At 42.7% G+C, this 18,502-nt stretch overlaps 3 protein-coding genes across 16 annotated transcripts in view; 1 reads left to right on the plus strand and 2 right to left on the minus strand.

Moving 5' to 3' along the window:
• Positions 1–13,049, minus strand: part of UBR3 (ubiquitin protein ligase E3 component n-recognin 3) — a 117,239-nt gene extending 104,190 nt beyond the window's left edge. For 4 of the 9 annotated variants that reach the window (XM_056349948.1, XM_056349947.1, XM_056349950.1 and 1 more), the window contains exon 1: positions 11,335–11,935. In XM_056349948.1, coding sequence (XP_056205923.1) covers positions 11,335–11,786 — 452 coding nt within the window. In that variant the 5' untranslated portion in view covers positions 11,787–11,935. Of the gene's footprint in view, positions 1–11,334; positions 11,938–12,935 lie in introns of those variants that run through there. The other 5 variants (XM_056349953.1, XM_056349946.1, XM_056349945.1 and 2 more) reach the window with 3 other exon arrangements.
• METTL5 (methyltransferase 5, N6-adenosine) lies at positions 11,331–17,715 on the plus strand. Of its 5 annotated transcripts, XM_056349992.1 has the most exons (9): positions 12,278–12,524; positions 12,811–12,893; positions 13,625–13,746; positions 14,426–14,540; positions 14,986–15,167; positions 15,550–15,632; positions 15,927–15,978; positions 16,624–16,673; positions 17,601–17,715. In XM_056349992.1, exons 3-9 carry the CDS (start codon positions 13,638–13,640, stop codon positions 17,652–17,654), a joined length of 645 nt encoding a protein of 214 aa, XP_056205967.1. In that variant the 5' UTR covers positions 12,278–12,524; positions 12,811–12,893; positions 13,625–13,637; the 3' UTR covers positions 17,655–17,715. The 5 variants fall into 5 exon arrangements, with proteins under 5 accessions (XP_056205970.1, XP_056205967.1, XP_056205971.1 ...); XM_056349995.1 differs by lacking the exons at positions 12,278–12,524; positions 12,811–12,893 and adding an exon at positions 11,331–11,461; XM_056349996.1 differs by lacking the exons at positions 12,278–12,524; positions 12,811–12,893; positions 17,601–17,715 and adding exons at positions 13,117–13,324; positions 17,199–17,328.
• SSB (small RNA binding exonuclease protection factor La) overlaps positions 17,374–18,502 on the minus strand; it is a 32,690-nt gene continuing 31,561 nt past the window's right edge. For both annotated transcript variants that reach the window (XM_056349985.1, XM_056349984.1), the window contains exon 12: positions 17,374–17,813. In XM_056349985.1, coding sequence (XP_056205960.1) covers positions 17,716–17,813 — 98 coding nt within the window. In that variant the 3' untranslated portion in view covers positions 17,374–17,715. The remainder of the gene's footprint in view (positions 17,814–18,502) is intronic.

The raw sequence follows: 18,502 nt of genomic DNA on the forward strand, positions 1-18,502 counted from the left end.
GACTTGGAAGATCTCCAGAGTTAAAACAACAGCTATCTTAACTAAAGAAGAGCCAGAACCCGAAGCTGTGCCAAGGAAGAAACAAGTTCAAACTTCCTATACAAGCAGAAAGAACAACAAACTTCTCAATGGTTACAGTCACTGGACAAAGAGCTGGCAAAGCTATTCCATAATCAGCCTCCCATACCCCTAGAAGAGCTTCCTTACCACAGCATCAGTTAAAGAATTGTCTACATAAATGTACATTTCAAATATGCTTCCAGGACTATCAAAAGAGGAACTTAATGGGCAACAAAAAGGTGCATTTTCCAAATCGCTCCTGGTAACATCAAGCCTTGGAAATCAACCATTTCGAGCAGGCAGAAGTCTCTAACAGCCAATGAAAGCTAATGAAAGGTGGATATAATGTAGATAAGAAATACATTTTTTCTGAAGAAGCTCAAAAATAAAAATAACTATGGAGAGGAAGACTGACTAGGCAAGTGACAGATCACCTTGATCTAAGCTTTATTACATGATTTCCATATTGCAAAATACTTTTTCCAATAAGCTTAAGGTTCCCATTTAATCTTCAGTATTTCCTATTTCTTGTAAATCTTGTAAATATTTTTACTGTTGCACTACAGTAAGCTTTAAGAATAGGAGTATTTCAGTGAGAGGTCCAATTCTTTAGGCAGAAATATTCAAGCCCTATCTCACTTAAGGTCTAGCACAGAAGTACTAAAATACAGGTCTACAGAGAGGCAAAATTAATTATCTTTTTTCCTTATTGTTTTCTCTAATTCAAAAGTATATTCGGGGGGGGGGGGTGTCTATGCAGTTTCATATTGTTTTATTCATATTATTCATAAAGTTTTAAATTGCTTTTTCACAGAAAGACAAGACTAATTTAGCAAAAGAAGAGAACAGTACAGTAACTTGCAATTAAATAAAAACAGAGCTTTAACAAGCAATCTTGTCTGCCTGACTTCAAATACAATATCTGAATTTTTTTATGCTGCACTGATATCTTACCTGTAAGATGCAGAACACTCTTGATATCTACACAAGTAAGGAATACCATATATTGCTAACAGAAGCAGCATTAACATCTTCAGAGCAACGTTCTCTTTAGACTTTCCAGATTCATTCCATTCCCTCCTACTATTTGTGTCTTTAATAATTCTGCCATGAATTTCTGAAATGTATTTTAGAAGTGCCTTCAGGTAAGATATGTCCTTCCCTTTAGGCTAGTTTCACAACTGCTTAAGTTGAACTAGGTCAGTCCTGCCACAATTCTGTCTTTAGCCCTCTTATTTGTTCCAGCATTGGCACTTGATTGATCCTGTGTTAAACCAGCTCAGAAGCTAAGCTAGCAGAAGTTATTTGCTTTAAAAAAAAGAAGTTCATTGGGCCAGCCTAAATCCACCAACACTCACAGACCTGCCTTCTTGGAAATCACACTGAAATCCCTGAATCATCATCCTGCCATCAACTCTTTCCTTATTCACCTGACAGAGAACAAAACACAGAGAACAAAACCCCAAAAATCCAGCCATGCAGGAGTATGCTGTCCTGGCCAACCAGCACATCAGGCTTCACGCTACGAAGCCAACTCCTCCACTTCAAAGGAGAATTTTTAAACTTCCCCAGTTGTTACAGCTGATAAATGCCTTCAGTACCAGCCAGACCACACCTTTACAGCTTTTGAACATTTGCTCAGCCCTCCTTCCACTACATCCCACAACATCTCAAGTTTCAGTTCCATTCCAGAAACTTGGCATAAGTTCACGCACACAGAGGGGGACTATTTTTACCCTCACTTTTCTCTCACTGTTTTGTTCCCTGCCTCCCCATGTTTAAAAGTATTTTGTTTTAAAATGGAACATAAAGCTGTGAATATGGGACGCCTTCTTTTGTCTTACAAAGTCTTACAGTACTACAGCACTACAAGTACCTGACTCTGACAGAAGCTTTTAGGGGCAAGAATATGGGAGCTAAGTGACAGGACCCAAACGAGAACTCCTGGAAATCAATTCCTAAGCAAAGAAAGTAAACCTCTATTTGATTCTTCAATTCAGTGACAATAAGACATATCTAAACTGAGCTTTTAAGGTATTATATACATTTCATACTGTATACCACGTGACTGACACCACCATGTAATGTTTCATAAAGTATTAAAACAAAGTAATTTTTGTAGGTCAACACACACTAAAAAGTGTATGTATTTTGTTCCCACGGTAAAACTAACACACAAATGCTATTCCTACATACACTGTATCTACAAAATAAATGCAAGATGCAAAATACTCTGAGTGCTACAATTGTCACTTACAGTTCCTGTGAACAGATTTTTGATTCTTTATGTACTGGTGAAGTGTGTTTAAATGTTTTTTCCCTGCTTTTGCAGTTCATATATTAAAAGACTTCTTAATTCAGAACAAAATATAAGTTGCATAATCAGGATTAGAAAATTATCTTGATGAAACAGGGCTTCGATATATTGTAGCCTTGCTGTAAATCCGCTGTCCCTAGCCAACAACACACACAATGGCAACAGAAGAAATGCAGAGAAACAAACTGTTCCTCTGAAAATTAAGTTTTGTGTGTTTCCCCCCACACCCTAGTAATTAAATTTCAATAGTTAAATTCCATTCACCTGCAAAACAGGCTTCTGAAAGTGAATTACCATGGCACTGACTTCAAGGCCTGAGGAATGAGCTCTTCTGCTCTTCATGAAAGCTGCAAGCCCCAGAGGAGTCCAGAGAAAAAGCTGAACACTTGTATTTCTGCTGTTAGGGACTCCACCAAGCAAAGCCAACTGCGAAGATGTCAGTCTAACCCGCTGGACCAACCTCCAAAGTAGGGACACTAGAGTTAATAGTGGAGGACAAGGAATCACAGCAGAAGACTTAATGGCTTCTCAAGAAAAAAAAAAGAGGGAAAAAAACCAACACCTTTAAAGGACATTTTTTCCAGGCTCCAAGCCTTCACAACAAAGCTGTCTGGCCAGGTTAGGAGGCTAGAAATCACAGATTAGACTCTTAGAAGTTATTCCAATCCTTGCAGAGCAGCAGAAAGAGAGGCCGTGAGTCACCAGAAACTCCCTTGTCACCCAGTGCTACATTGAGCGCCCTCGAGTGAAGCAAGGTCTCCAGTTCAAAGAAAAATCTGACAAAGCAGCTCTGCAGAACACCATTTCTATTATTCTGTTAGTCCTCAGGTGTAAACATGTTGTATAGTAGATAAAACTACAATGAGTTTCATTATTATACAAGTACCCCCTATCAGACAAAAAGAGTAGATTTGGCAGTTTCAATCATAAGACCTTAGAAATACAGTGAAAATGAGGTAGAGCTGAAGCTGAGCCTATGTTTGAATGGACCCACAAAGTTGTTGAATTTGAGCATTCTGATGGACAACAGGGCAATTCAACAGAATAACACAGTATTCTGCTGCAAAAACAGTCTTTACAAGAAGGGTAGATGCCCTGGGACTGCACTGTAATTGCATCTAAGTACAGCTTACATTTACCTGGTTTGATTAAAAAGCCTCAATTTACACACAGTTTTAATTAAATTATATATTTGTGCAACAAAATAAATATATTTGTACAATAACAGACACACAGCTAGCTAACTTACAAATATAATACCCATTTTCTTTGGTGCAGCTTTTTCAAACATCACAGTGATTGTAAAGTGAAGCCCTTAAAGTTAAAAGGGCCCCAGTTACACTGTCAATGGCAATATTAAGATTATTAAAATTATCTTAATTCATGCATTTGCTTGTATGAATACAGTCTCTAACCATTTTGTCCAACAGGAACTGCAGCCTTTTCAGTTGAGAAAAGGCACAGTACCTCTTAAATGAGCAGTTAATTTAGTATTTCACTGTCCTGAAGAAGGCATTGTTGAGAATATACTGAAGAAGTCACTGACAAGAATACTCTTCAAACTCAACTCTCAAAATCTTCATGGAGGTTAACAACAAAAAAGCCCACAAGAAAGGTTTTTACACACAAAAGTCTTTCACAGCATGGAGTCTAAAGGTATCTTTCCCCACCCCTAAATATGGACCTAAAGATAGATGGACAAATTAAGATACAATGCATATTCTAGCTCAGGATGCTTGACTTCCTCATTTTTAGGATCTGATTTTAGTTCTTAGCCTTACATAGCATTCAGAAAGCTTCAAAAGACTTCAAAAGTAGATCTGGGACAAGCAGATCAGCATATAGAATGTCTAGTCCCGAGCCCTCATCAAAGCCATCTTTGCTTGGCCCTCACTCTCCCCAAACCATTAGTTCACATACAGTCTCTCCCTGCCCAGGTGCTTTCAGAATCCCATCAATTATCTACCCTGAAGCACACACACAGTACATCTTCTATTTAAAGAACAAAAATAAAAGTTTCCAAAATAGTGTCAACAAAAATATTTTCTGGCTAAGAAAATTTAAACAGGTCAAAAATACAGCATGTAATATTTTGGTTCCAAATTTTCAAAGCAACTGCACAATGCCAGACAAATGCAAACCCAATCTTCACTTCTTCAGGATCTGAGTAAGACCTGTGGATTTTAATAAAAGCTATCAACTTAAGCTGAAGATACCACTTTGGTCAGGCCTCCAACAGACAAGGTACATCTGTAATTTGTAGTTTCCTTGGAAAGGTAAGCGTTCATGCGTTTCATGCCAGAGCTATTACTGCTGCAGGCACTGTGCAGAAATGGAGATAGATCTTGATGAAGGCAACAGAGTTCATTATATAGTCCTTGTTATTGTAATACCCAAATGGCTACGTTTGTTACTTCAATGTAAAGAAAATTCATACTATTTTCAAAACTAACTACCAGAACTCTATAGAGGAGGGCACCTAGGACACTATTATTTGGAATCAGCTGCAGTTGTCAGACACCATTCCAAGATTTTTTGTAAATATAAAATTCCTAATATTCTGCAAGTGATAAGGAAGAACAGCCCAAACGCCAAACCAACCTATATTAATTGTCACTAAGAAAGATCTAAGAGACAGAAGTTCCTTAGGAACGTGTTTTCCAAACATAGACCCAAAACCACATTTACTCCATCGCCAACAGATCCATTGACAGCTCCATGTAGATCAGATCTGTACCAGATAAATACCACTCCACCCTGACTTAGCAAACTTAGAATCCTGGATAGCTGACAGGTTCACAAAAGAGCTAAAAGGAGTTTTACAAGTTGGTGGGATCAAAGCAAAGGAACTGAAAATCAACAGTAGTTAGCCCAAACTTAAACAAAACTATTTCCAGAGACCTCCAAAACACCAGTTCTTCTTAAACAGATTATATACCGAAGTATATTACAAAGCCATAGACAAGTCATACAATAAATATGCCTACTTCAGACAAGGCAAGATACACAGCAGTTGAATCTTGTGAGCTCAATCTTCAGAGTACTGTTCTGTTCTTCAAACCAGACTGGCCCTACCAGCAAAAGCTTTGGGGTAGAACCATCATTTATTTAAATATTTTTCAGTGACTAACACGGCAAGAATTCAGGCATCTAAATGTTTAAAGCTATGTACATTGATACATCTGAGTATCTTACTGATGCCTTTGAAACAACCACACATTATTCCTAAGGCGTGTATAAAGTACATGGCATCTAGTCAGGCCACAGCTCTAAAAGCAGCAATACAAAATTATCACTTGGCTGTTAATCATTTGGAAAACATTGCACCAAGTAATTTAGAGGCTGATGTAGTCCTAATCAGAGGCATTCTTAAGAGAAATCTAGACAGGCAGGTTTGTGAGCTGACTGTATGTCGTGATGAACTTCAGCAACACAGTGATCTGAAATCTTTCACTCTCCAAAGTTAAGACCTAACATAAAGCTCTGTGAAAACTACCGGATGTCATTGTGGAATCCTAAGCAGCAATACAAAATATTGAGCTTTATGTCTGGGGGAGGTAGGGAAGAAGGCAGAGGGAATCAATTATTTATAAATGCATGGTAACTGTGGTTCTTTGAAATGCTGTGGTCAGTGTGAATCCCAGCATGGATTCCTCTACCCTGTCTGTGGAAGGTCAGGTGGTGGAGTTTTTGTTCCAAAGAGTAACACCCACCAGAAGTACATGACCATGGGTTTATTCAGACTCTTGTGCCGAGCTAAGAGGCAGTACAGCTCAGACTTCTCCTTGGTCCCTTCAGCCCAAAGGACTTCAAAAGCAGAGAAGCTTCATGGGAGCTGACAGAGATCCTACAGAACACCATTTGTACCAGCCCAGCAGTCCTGAACATGAGGATGTCCTTACGTAGTTTCATAATGCTCAGAGGCTAAACTCCTTGACAATGTGTAGGGTCTCAGCCTGTTGATAAAGCATCTGTTTCAGCAACTTCTTGAAGGTCCAAAAGAGCTTCCCTCTTTGAGGCTGCATTACCAAACTGAGCCTAGGTCCTGGAGAACTGCAACCTTCTTGTCTACTGTCAAAGAACACGATAGTCACACTGGAAGAGACAACCTTAAACAGAAACATGCTATGTGTATGCTAAATAGGTGATTCACTGTTGTAAGACATGCCATAAAATAACCACGTGATCTACTTAATGCCAGTAAAAATAATTATTACCTGTATGTCCCAGAACCCAGCCACAGGCAGATGGGACTTTCCTGATCTCAAGTGGATCACAGCTGCTACAACCCAAGATGATACAAAAGACCTTGCCTGATGAACATGCAAGAATATATCCAGAGGTAATTATTAATAATAGCTTTCTAAACAACAAACTTGCTTTTTTATTGTCACTCTATTTGTTAAAGTTTTCTCAAGTCTACAATATGAAAAAGGTCCCTTATTCAGCAACAGAAAGCAGAAGAAATAGAACATATTCTTCCACAACTCCCAAACAGCACAGCAAGGCCATTTCTATTGAAATGAGTTCCTGTAAGGAAGTGTCTTGGAAAAGGGATAAAATAAGGAATTGAGTCAGAAGGAGGGAAAGAAGGATACGGAGACAGAGTAGCAAAGGTCATCAATACTAGGTATCTACTATCCAAAATCTAAACTTAACTAGAACTATTCAATAATACTTACTGTGTGCAAACATTTTAATGCACTGAAAAAACAGACCCAATTCTAAATAAATTAAAGCAGAAGAAAATAAGCAGGCTATAAACCAAGAATATACTTCTCATCCTTGCTGGCAGTGAGAGGAGGCAAAGAGTTTTCTGGCCTTTTCATAAGGGATCATGGCAGACCCAACAATGTATCAGTCCCCAAGAGAGACAAAATGAAGAAAAAAAACAAAAAGAAAAGGAAAAAAAAAAGAAAAAAAAAAAAAGAGAAGTTTGATCTAGCGTGTAGCTCAGACAGGATCTCCATGAAACCTGTACAATGTATACCCTAAGACATGGAGCTAAATGGAAGGATGAGCACGGATCATCAGAGACAGGACTGCCGAAAGCTTACAGCTAGGTACCTGAAGGCGTTTTTGAACACAAGGCATACAACATCAATCTATAACAGTTACCTTTCTTAAAACTATAGGGTTTTTTTACTTCACAGATGCCTACTGATAAAGAAATGGCCCACTGTCACAAGTGGAAATCGATAATTTCTCAGATCCTTTTACATAAGTCATAAGAGAAGGCAACACTATATATCAATGGAGCCATTGGTTGCCATAACTACCATCAAATATACAGCAAACATCAATGCAAAAGCCTGTTTAATGAAATTCTTAACCTGGCTTTTTGCCTTTCAGGATATGCAACCCTTGATGGAGATATTATTCTCTTTGTACTGTAATGCAGCACTAAAACATCTGCTTCCCACATGATTAATTTAACAAATAAGTCAACACACAGTGAGGCACACTCAGAAACAGGACACGGGGGAATGAAATAGCCAAAGCACAGAAGCTCTCTAGTATATCAGGTTATTGTCTACAGACTTAAAGGGGAATCATAACAAGACAGCCACAGAAACAAGACAGTACTTGTCAGTAACATGTTACTAACTAGTTAAATTCTTAATATAACCACATGGCATATTGCTTCCTTTAAGCTTATTCTACAAAGTTTCATTATAACACAAAATTATCTGCCAACCAAAAAATACTTCAGTCTGAATCTTCCCCTGTCCACCTGCATGGGTTTTTTTTTCCTCCAACAGATGAACTTGCCTGCTAAACTATGAGCATATGTCTACTATAAATGCTTCAGAACTGAAGATTTTGCCTTCTTCAGAACATTATTAATTATCTCTGATGGAGCTGCAAAATTTCATTTGCCCATGGCTCAATACCATGTGGGAGATGCCTACAAACTATTTTCACCTAGTGACATATCACTGGATCTTAGAATCTATTAAACCTTGCCACAGCTAGTTTATAATATTTTGACAAGCAGCTACATTTACAAACTTGAACATTTTCTAAAGTCTAAATTACATTCTAGAATATCAGACCAAGTAGAATTAACTTAATCATCAAAAACACTGAAATTTGCATGAGAATCAAAAGGTTCACAAATGTGACAACCTGATTTTTCTGAAACAAATGAGAATTACACAAGGTACTTAAAGCAAATCAGCATCCATCTAATATGTGATACTCCAGCTTCCTGGCATCAGAAATGAAAAATTAACACTCAGTTATCTCTAAAAAGTAAATTATAGATTTAATTAGTAATAAAAGATTAACACACACTTCCTTACACCACAGACAAAACCCATCTCTAGATTCACATTAGCCACCTTAAAGGAAATGAAAAGATATTCCAGATGGTATGCTGGAGAAATTTCCTTTATAGCAGATAAGTTAACTAAGACTTCATCAGAAGTATTTTTTGAGATGTATCAAATCAAAAAACTCTGAACATGATAAGCCAGATAACAAGAACCAACAAAACCAAAATACTGTTACTTACAATATTCGTATACAGTTTCTACACAAAATTTTATCTGAGCGGGCAGATGGTAGATAAAGTTCGTAAGTAGGCTCCACATTTGATTCCCTTACTATTAATAGAAGCCTAGCCTGCAGTGGCCAAGGTTATATTAAGCTAGACACACTCCAATTTCCTGAATCTACCATGAGGGCCTCCTAACTTTAACATGTAAAGCATTATCTTTGTAATTGTGCAATTGATTTGTATAGACAAATCAGTTTATCTAAACATGCTGCATTGAAGCAATGCAAGTCAATAGGTAGAAATGCATGTGTTTGCACACATTAATGTTTTCACATTGGTTTAAGCTTCACTTACTTTGTCTTGCACAGCAAACAGTTTCTAGTTCACTTAATTGCGCTGGCTTAACATCAGTTCTTTAGATAAGCAGGAGTGACCTTATGTTGAGTGCAGACACCCATGTACTGTCATGTATTGTCCTCCGGTGTGTCCACAAGGACTGGAAAATCTACTGCTCAACTCAAAGAGCGTTGTTTCTGAATGGAATTGTTTATCTAGAATGATCAAACATCCTGAAGGGCCCTACCTCATGCCCAAGACAATTTACTCTCAAATTCCACCATTAAAAGTAACAAGTAGGGAAAATATAACAGAAATGAGGAAAATATTCTTACTCCCTCAGGGTTTGCATCTGTTTACACTGCAAATTTAACAGCATTTTTTATTTCTTCTTTATCAAATCAGCTTTCCTCAAGAAGAAAACCGTAAAATAGAAGACAATTGTGAACACTATAAACTCCAGGATGAGAGGAGTATCAGAAGTCATTTTAATATTCACCTAAAGTAGTTCAATTTGTCTGTGCTCTATTAAAATCCTACCACTAAGAGGAGCCCTATATCTATCCCACACTGAGCACTGGAAGAAGGGACATTAAATTTTTTTTCTTCCTTCTCAGGATCGAGGGGAGCTGTTACTTCGGTGATACTGAGGAAAGTAGAATCACCAGAAGTTGAACAAGAACTGACAATGAAAGAATCACTTCAAGCGTAGCCCCTTGAAACCACTGAAGATCAATGAAAACAAAAGGAGGAAAAATACTCTTCCATTGGAGGGGGCCTACCAATGAGAAAATATTCCACCAAAATGAACAAAGAAATTATGAGGGAAGACGGTACGAGAAACAAAGGAAAAAAACATAAGAAGAAACAAAAAACCAGAAGCCACAGCCAAGACAACAACCTCCAAGCAACAGGAAAAAACAGGATTAGTGAAATCTCTAAGCAGAAATGCAGAAGGAGAGGGAATCTTAAGATGCAGAGTGAGCGATGCAGTATTATATGATGTAAATGTTAAAAACATGAAAAGAACCAAGGAAAATGTATTACTATTTCTATATATGTTCCTAGTGGTTTCTGCTAGGTAAACCACAAGTCAGGATTTATTAGAAAGAGGTGGGACGGCTCTTAGGAGAGCATGTCATCCCACTCAGGCTAAGCCAAGCAAGATTGAGACTATTCTAGAAAGCTAATCAGAAGGAGGCCTCACTCAAGCACTCCAAACTGTCTTCTGGTGAAGTCTCCAGCTCTCTGGTGAATGAACAGGAACACAGGGAGCTCCAAAGACACCTCACTATGAAACGTGAAGTTTACTGGCTAGGTATCACCTCCACCCAACAGCTGGTCAATGGATCACTTCTACTGGTGAGTACAAAGGGAACAAAGGCAGGTATAGTGAGGTACCACATGCCTCTTCACCTGACCAAGTGCTCAAGTCTTGCCTCCAGTAGGTCTGCATCCTTACAGGATATAAAGACTTCTGATTTCTACAGAACCCTGCCCTGTTGTATCCATCCAAGAGTTACTGAATCCTGTGATTTACAGCTGAGAATAGCAAAAACAGAAGGCAAGATGAAGTGCAGACTGGAAGAACACGCAAAAATGGCTCCCTCTTACTCAATCTGTTCGCTTCGGCATATTTGCTCACGCAAAGTCCAAGAGTATTTGGACACACTTCGCGGTTAGCTGCGCTCGGCCAAGGCAGCCAGCTGGAAGCTGACAGGTACTGCCGGCCATGCACTCCGCCTCACCAGCTTCCCTAAGGGCCGGCACTGGGTGCGAGGGCAACGCGATCTGCAAACGAGCGTCCTAAAAACCGGCACAGGCGCACCGACAAAGAAGGAAGCCACCTCGCCGGACCCCCGCCGGGGCTGGCGGCCGCGAAGGCGGGGCCGACCCCCGGCTCAGCGCGGCCCTGCCGCCGTTTCCAGAGAGCGGCCCCGCAGCCAGGGCGGGAGGCCGGCGACCCGCAGGGCGGCAGGTGCCCCGCCGGCCCGGCCCCCCTCCCCCGGCGCGCAGGGAGGCGCCGGGCTGCGCCGCGGACACACCTCTGCCGCCCAGCGCGGGGGCCGCCCCCGCCGGCAGGTGCCCGCCCGCCCCGCCGAGGCCGCCCGGCGCTCACCCGGCTTCCCGCATGACGTTGCTGTCGCCGCAATCGCAGGCGCCCCCCGCCTGGCTCCGGAACATGTTGTAGTCGTGCCCGGCGTGCTCGCCCTGGTGGAAGCACTCGGCGCACAGGCTCATGCAGGGTGAGATCCCGCACGTCCGGCACCGGTAGGCCACGAAGTTGGCCGTCCACACCAGGCCGCACAGCGTGGCCGGGTCGTAGGCCCGCACGGCTTGCACGAAGCTGTCCCAGGGCTCCCCGCCCGACAGCAGGCAGCGGCACCACTCCAGCGCCTCGGCCGCCGCCTCGCCGCCGCCGCCGCCCGGGCCCGCCGCCGGGGCCAGCACCCGCTCTAGCAGCGCCCGCAGCTCAGCCGCCGCCGCCGCGCCGCTTTCGCCGCCCAGCACCGTCTTCAGCCGCGCCGCCGTCTCCCGCTTATCCCGGCCGCTGGCGCCGGCCCCCGCCATGATGGGAAACTGAGGAGCCGTTACGGCTGCGCCGGGCTCCCGGCTCTGGGGCTCCCCCCGCCGCCCTCTCTCCTCTCCCAGCGGCGCCTCCCTCTCGCGATAGCCGCGGCACCGGCGCCCTCCCCGCCGCCCGCTCGCTCCTCCTGACACTGCCTCTCCCCTCCCCTGACATTACCCCTCCTCTTCCTCTGCCCTCCCCGCCGGCCGCGGCGCCCCGGCAGCGCGCAGGTGCGCGGCCCGCGCCGCCCCCTCACAAAATGTCGCCGCCCGCGCGCCTCAAAGGTCTTGTCAGGACGGGGGCGCCGGGAGCGGCCTGGAGGGGCCCGCCGGGCCGGGCCGGGCCGGCGGCCGAGTTTTCTTTGTTACCGAGCCGCTTCTCGAGCGAAGCGGCTGCCGGGATGACGCCGCCCCGCGCGGGCCCCGTCGGGCTGAGGCGGCGGCTCTGAGGTCAGAGGCACCTGCGTGGGGGGCGCGGGAGGCACCTCGGAGACTTCGGGCCCGCGGCTGCGCGCTCGCTGCCATGGGCAGCCCCGCTTGGGGCGGCACAGCACCCCCGGCCCTCGGCAGCGGCACGGCGCCCCGCCGGCAGCTCCTGCGCCTGGGCGGCCACGGGCTCGCCGCAGTGTCCGGGCGGCCTGAGGCACCGGGGCGCGTCCGCACGCTCCCTCCAGGGGAGAGCGTGTTTGGGTGTGAATTACCGTAGCTTGCATACTGACCAGCACTTGTACAGCTCGACAGGTAGATTTTCACCTGTATAATGGAAAGCCTTAGAAGGAAAAAAACATCTGTCCCTAAGCGACAGTAACCTTATGTGACAGCAGCAGCCCCCCAAGTGCCCAAGGCAGGGCTTGGCCGCTGGTGCTCTGCGGCTGCCCACCTGCTGCCGACCTGCCTGCCGGTTCCTTGAGGGCAGGGAATATCGGGCACAGGCTGCAGTAGGGCTCCCTCCAGGATCAGAGGAAGGAAAACACAAGTCAGTAGATCTGTTCCTTTTCTCTCAGTGACGGTTCTTCCCACGGGACAGGTAGCAGCCCGTTTCCTGGCTTTCCGTCCCTAATGGCGCTCAACAGTGCTGGGGGACGTGCCTGGGAGACCGGGCTTTTGCAGGTACGTAACAGCGGTAGCACATAAGACTGCAATAAAACGTACCACGTTGATGATACACGACAGTCGGAGCTAACATCTGCTAATTAAAAACCGGGGAACGTCGGTTGCACCTCCCTCCCGTAGGCCCCGCTCGGGCGGCAGGGGCGGCTACCCGCGGCCTGCGGCAGGGGGGCCGGGCGGCGCGGCGGAAGTGCAAGGCGGCGCCCCCCGCATCGGCCCGGCCCGGCGCCTCAGCCCGCCCCGCCGGGGCTGCGGTGAGCGGAGGCGGCGCACAGGGCGGCGGCGGAGCTGCGTGCGAGTCAGCGGCTTTGCGCCCGCGGCGGGGGTCCTGCTGGGCGAGCGGCCGGTGCGGTTGGTAGCCGTGCCGGGGCCTCGGTTCCTGCTCCGCTTAGGCCTGGACGCCTCTGCCGCCGGCGGACTGGGGCCTGTCGGTAGGAGCGGAGCCCCGGGCCGAGGCGGGTGCGGGGCCGGTGGGCGCCCAGGCGGGGGCGGGAGCCGGCCGCTGGCGGTGCGTGGGGCCCGGGGCTACCGCGGGCCGGGGGAACCTGGCGGGCGGCGGCGCCGCGCTCCGCCCCCTCCCTCGCCGGCGCGGCGGCCCTGGGAGCGGCTGCGGGGGGCGCCGGGGAGGTGCTGAGGAGTACAGTGGCGGTTTAAGCATAAAATAATCTAAGATAATACGTAGCTTATTTATATAGTTGTAACCGATCACATTTTAATGTAATTTTCCTTAGTGAAGCTATAAACATGAAGAAATTGAAGCTTAAAGAACTGGAAAGCTGTCTTCAACAAGTTGATACTTTTGAAAGCCCAAAACTACTCCTTGAGCAGTATCCAACAAGCCCTCATATCGCAGGTAGCGGTTAACTACAGCACCATTCTCTCTTTTGCTAGTTCTTCAGCAGCACTTTGAAACAAAATAAAAAATTTTTAAAAGTGTTTCTACTGTATTGCCTCCTTTGAAGCCTTTCCACTAAAGTAGTTGAGAAATATCCAGCAGGAAAGTAATTAATTATATTTTAATGATCTGTTAGCTTCTTTTCATTGGAAGGATACTGTTAACGTGCAATCCAAAAATCGAGTAAATTGATTTAAAAGATAATGTTGTGATAGAAACATCTTAATCTGTAAATAAGAAAGCTGAAATGGACTTATTTCATGATACAGAGAAAATAAAGTCTATATACAGACACTCATTGATACCCTAATTATGATTTTTTTCCCCAGTATTTTACTTACTTTTACTGGTTTTCCTCAAAAAAACTTAAAGGTGTACTTTTCCCACAAAAAATGCGAACAGCTCTATGTGTAACCTCCCCATCAAAGATGTAGAGCTCTGCAACTCACCAAAATGCTTTTGACTTGTTTTCACATATAAATGAAAGAGAACTACAGGCAGTGAGAACATCAGCTCAATTTTGCATGACAAGAAAACCTTTAGTCCAGAGTTTTCTGAAAGCAGAGGTAGCTTGTCTTGATTAATCGGATGCATATTTGATATTATTGACCTGTGGTTTGTTGTTTTTTTTCCCCAGCACGTATGCTTTATACAATTCACAATACGTTTGATGATATTGAAAACAAAACAATTGCAGATTTAGGATGTGGTTGTGGCATGCTCAGCATTGGTAGTGCAATGTTAGGAGCAGGGTAAGTACTTGATACTAAGTGCTGATTGTGTTTTTTTCTGGCACAGAAGAGTAGAAAATAAGATTAGAATATAGTAATGCTGAACTAAACTAATTTTAGGTATCTAATCTGTGCATAATTAGGCTATTTAATATGTTTAGACAGTCAATAACTATTCAAATAGTGGAAGAGGTGGACAGTTGCTATGAATTTGGAAGTCGTTTGCTTTGCCGTGAAGCACGAAATGAATACATGAAACTTCCTTCACAAACTTTAAAAGGATATTTGAGAAAGGGCAATGGAGCTACTCGCATTTTTGTCAGCACTGAATTTATAGTGTATGCTTGTTAGGTTTCTGAGATAAAACAAGTTGTGTGCACAGATCCCTTTCAAAACTTTAGTATTTAAACACTGTTTTGGTTTGCAGAACACTAATATGTGACACCTTTTTTTTTTTTCTTAATAGATTGTGTGTGGGGTTTGACATTGATGCAGATGCACTGCAAATATTTAATAGCAATATTGAAGACTTTGAGCTCACGAATGTCAACATGGTTCAGTGTGATGTCTGTTCTTTTTCTGACGCCATGTCAGAGACTTTTGACACAGTTATTATGAACCCTCCGTTTGGTACCAAGCATAATAAAGGTTGGTAATTCTGAAAGTCGGTTAGAAATTACTAGAAATGAAATAGCAAGGGCAACACTTTCAAAGAAGCATCTCCCTTCCTTATTACCATTTCCTAGAGTTTTGTTGATCTGGAATCAGTTTCCTAAGTACAGATTAACAACTTTAACATTTTAATTAACAGTCACTGGGTCTGAAAGAAACAGTACTAGCTATTTCATATCCCTATCATTTTTTGCTTTTACTAAAAGCAATTGGGTGAGTTTTAGAAATACTGCCTGTACCTTAATGTATTCAGTGCAGTCTCAAATAGCTGTGACTCCAGAGAAGCATGAAGCAGATCTTTAAATCCTCTAGTTTAAGCTTGCATTTGACAATTCTAATGATTTCATCATTCCTTTAGGAATGGATATGATTTTTCTGAAAACTGCTTTACAAATGGCAAAAACAGCTGTATATTCCCTTCACAAAACTTCAACGCGGCAGGTAAGTTCTTCATTTTAGTAGGGCAAGCACTAACCAGGCAATGAAATAGCTGGCATTTAATGATGTTGTCTATAGCTTCACTGATTTGTTCACACCTTTGTGTGGTATGAAACTTGGCTTGGGTTTATACTAATCATGTCTAATAACCATGATCTCACATACATCAAGATAAATATTTGATCTAATGTTTCAACTTGAAAAACAAAAGCACAGGAGACTTTCTTAAATATGTACAGGGGTTTATAAGATGGTATAGAAACTAGCTCTTCAATTTACCTTTATCTAATATTGTAGCACATTCAAAAGAAAGCAGACGAATGGGAAGTGAAGATGGAAGTCATAGCAGGTAAGATTGATTTGTTGTTAAAAACCAAAGCATCTCGTTGGGAGCTAACCAGTCTTAACAGCCTGAGATAAATGTGTGATTTAATATTGAAAATGACAGCCTTTATTTAAGCAGCCATTTTGGCTTTGGTTGGGTTTTTTTAGATATATACCTTGCTACCTGGCTAAAATACAAGCAGGCATTTAATAAAGCTCTGATCTGTGCAGAACTAGAACTGGATTTCTTCCAGGACTAGTTTTTGCCTTCAAGCAGAAGCTGCCTACCTTCCTGCTTCAAAAAGAGATTGTTGCTGAATAACAAAAGCAACACGCAGGTCAGCCCTCACACAAAAAAAAAATCCTGTACTTATAGTGACAGTTCAAGTATCCTCCCAATTCTTAACTGTCACCAGGTGGATAGTGCTGGATGGACATATGCATACATTCATGCAACATGGAAGTTGCACAGGTGCTTGAAACACACCTGCATTTAAGCCATCCACATACTGTCTGATGTGGTTGGCCTAAATGCTCACTTAATCTAGTCCAGAGGTCAAGACAGTTATCTAGTCAGAGGGCAACAGAAGAAATAGAACGTGGGTGTAATGTAAGTTAATTGACTTAATAATCATTCTAGTGTAACAAGGATTCTTTGTACTGTTTGCAGAACTTAGATATGACTTACCAGCATCATACAAGTTCCATAAGGAGAAATCAGTAAGTATAAAACCTAACTTAACTGAGAAAATGCTCTGTCTTGTACTAGGCAGGTAAATAAATTCTACTTAAGAAAATTTAAGTTTCAGGGCAATATGTACTAGATGGGGGAATGCTCACAGCACTTGAGACAAGTTCAGTACGATGGCATCAAGTTCCATTGCTGTTACTGCATTTTGTAATTGAATAGGGAAAAGAAGCATTGTAATACGAAGCAGACATTACAACTAGATGTGAAAAAGCAGCAGGTAGCCCTGACTCAGCTTTTAGTAATTATTTGCTTGATCCTGTCTGCAACTGGAACTTAAGACTGAATAAATAATGAAGGCCAGAGTAACTACGATTTCACAGCTGTAGCATTATTTCAGTGTTCTGAAACCATCTTAGAGGGGGCAGGAAGAAGCTGTGCATTTCAACGCACAACAGAAGATCCAGACAGGATGCTAGAGTACGGAAGCTTAAGCCTACAGCCAAGTTCCTGGATGCTGAATGCTGACCTAGAAAACATCTATCCCTTTGCCACAGGGGAAGTAGAGAATCCTGCAGTAGACTGAGCAAGATTGGAGTAGCAAAGATTAGAAGTTTTATCCAGCTGTACCTATTCTCTTGGTGTCTTGAACTTAAATAAGTCTGTGCTTCAGCTTTACTACTTCACAGTTACAGCTTTATATTACATTAACATCCAGGCTTCAGCAGTAAGCAGTTTTAAGTCCTGAATTTATTTGAAGCTGCTATTTAACATAACCGCAAGATTACAAAGTCCAGAACCTTTTACATTTGAATGAGGTGCCAGAGAAGTTTAGAGGATCTGACAGTATAAACAAAACTATAAATATAAAAGAGTTTTCCAGGGTGGTATGTTAAGAGTAAGCATGCTTAAACAGAAAAACTGTAACCCAACAATATGAAGCTTTCCTCTCATTGTAGGTTGACATTGAAGTGGATTTCATTAGATTTTCTGCCAAGAAACTTCTGAACTGAAGCATGACTTTAAAACCTATTGAAAATGGAACAATAAAAACAATCTGGTTTTATTTTTGTATTACTGATCTCCATCTCCATTTTCTGTTTTCAGTTGTTTTGGTGCAGGTTCCTCTTTTTCCATTTCCTCTAGTGGTCTCTTCTTGGGACTTGCTGGTTCTGCAAGATCGAATATGTAGTTATTTACAGTAAAGGAAAGCATTTCAATATTACCTGAAAGCTTCTGAAAAAACCAAACCCTTCCTACCATGTAAGTTCAAGGATGAGTCCTAGTTTATTCCCAGCCACTGCTGTGCTAGAGGGTTTACTTACTACTGCGACTTAAAGCTTTTAGATGTTCTAAAATACTAACTTTTAAGAGCTTCTTCCCTGTATAACTTCACAGCAGGAGAGCAGGTAAGAAGATGAAGAGAGATAATCTAACAGGAGTAGGTTTCACTGGGTTTTGTTTAAGGAAGTACTGTTATCTAATGAACAGAAGCTTAGCTCTTCATCTTCTCCAAACTAAATACCAATAGGCAAAACTATTTGTTTTCTCATACCCTCAAGTGGAAAGAAAAAAAAAAAAATCACCACTCAAGAGACTGGGTCTGTATAGTTGTATAACGTTACCGACAACCAGCATCTTTCAATGCAGAATGCTTTGAACAGCCTTGCAGTACAGCCTCAGCTATTTAGTAATGATTTTAATATGCTTTTTGGACAGTTCTGGAAGGAATCAAGTACAAGACCCTTGAAGTTACTTTAAAGATACTGACAACAGGACAGAAATACTACAGTGCAGGGCCAAATATGAAACGCTTGTAAGAAACATGAGTACTTCTGCAGAAGGTAGCACTGGGTACTGA

This window comes from Falco biarmicus, chromosome 8 (genome assembly GCF_023638135.1).
Source record: "Falco biarmicus isolate bFalBia1 chromosome 8, bFalBia1.pri, whole genome shotgun sequence".
In the NCBI taxonomy this organism is placed as follows: Eukaryota; Metazoa; Chordata; class Aves; order Falconiformes; family Falconidae; genus Falco; species Falco biarmicus.

Excerpts from the sequence above, each read along its gene's own strand:
- METTL5 (XM_056349995.1), top strand. The coding sequence starts at position 13,638 with ATGAAGAAATTGAAGCTTAAAGAACTGGAAAGCTGTCTTCAACAAGTT. Across the intron at positions 14,541-14,985 it reads AGTGCAATGTTAGGAGCAGG|ATTGTGTGTGGGGTTTGACA; the intron begins GTAAGTACTTGA and ends TTTTCTTAATAG. Across the intron at positions 15,979-16,623 it reads GAAGATGGAAGTCATAGCAG|AACTTAGATATGACTTACCA; the intron begins GTAAGATTGATT and ends TACTGTTTGCAG.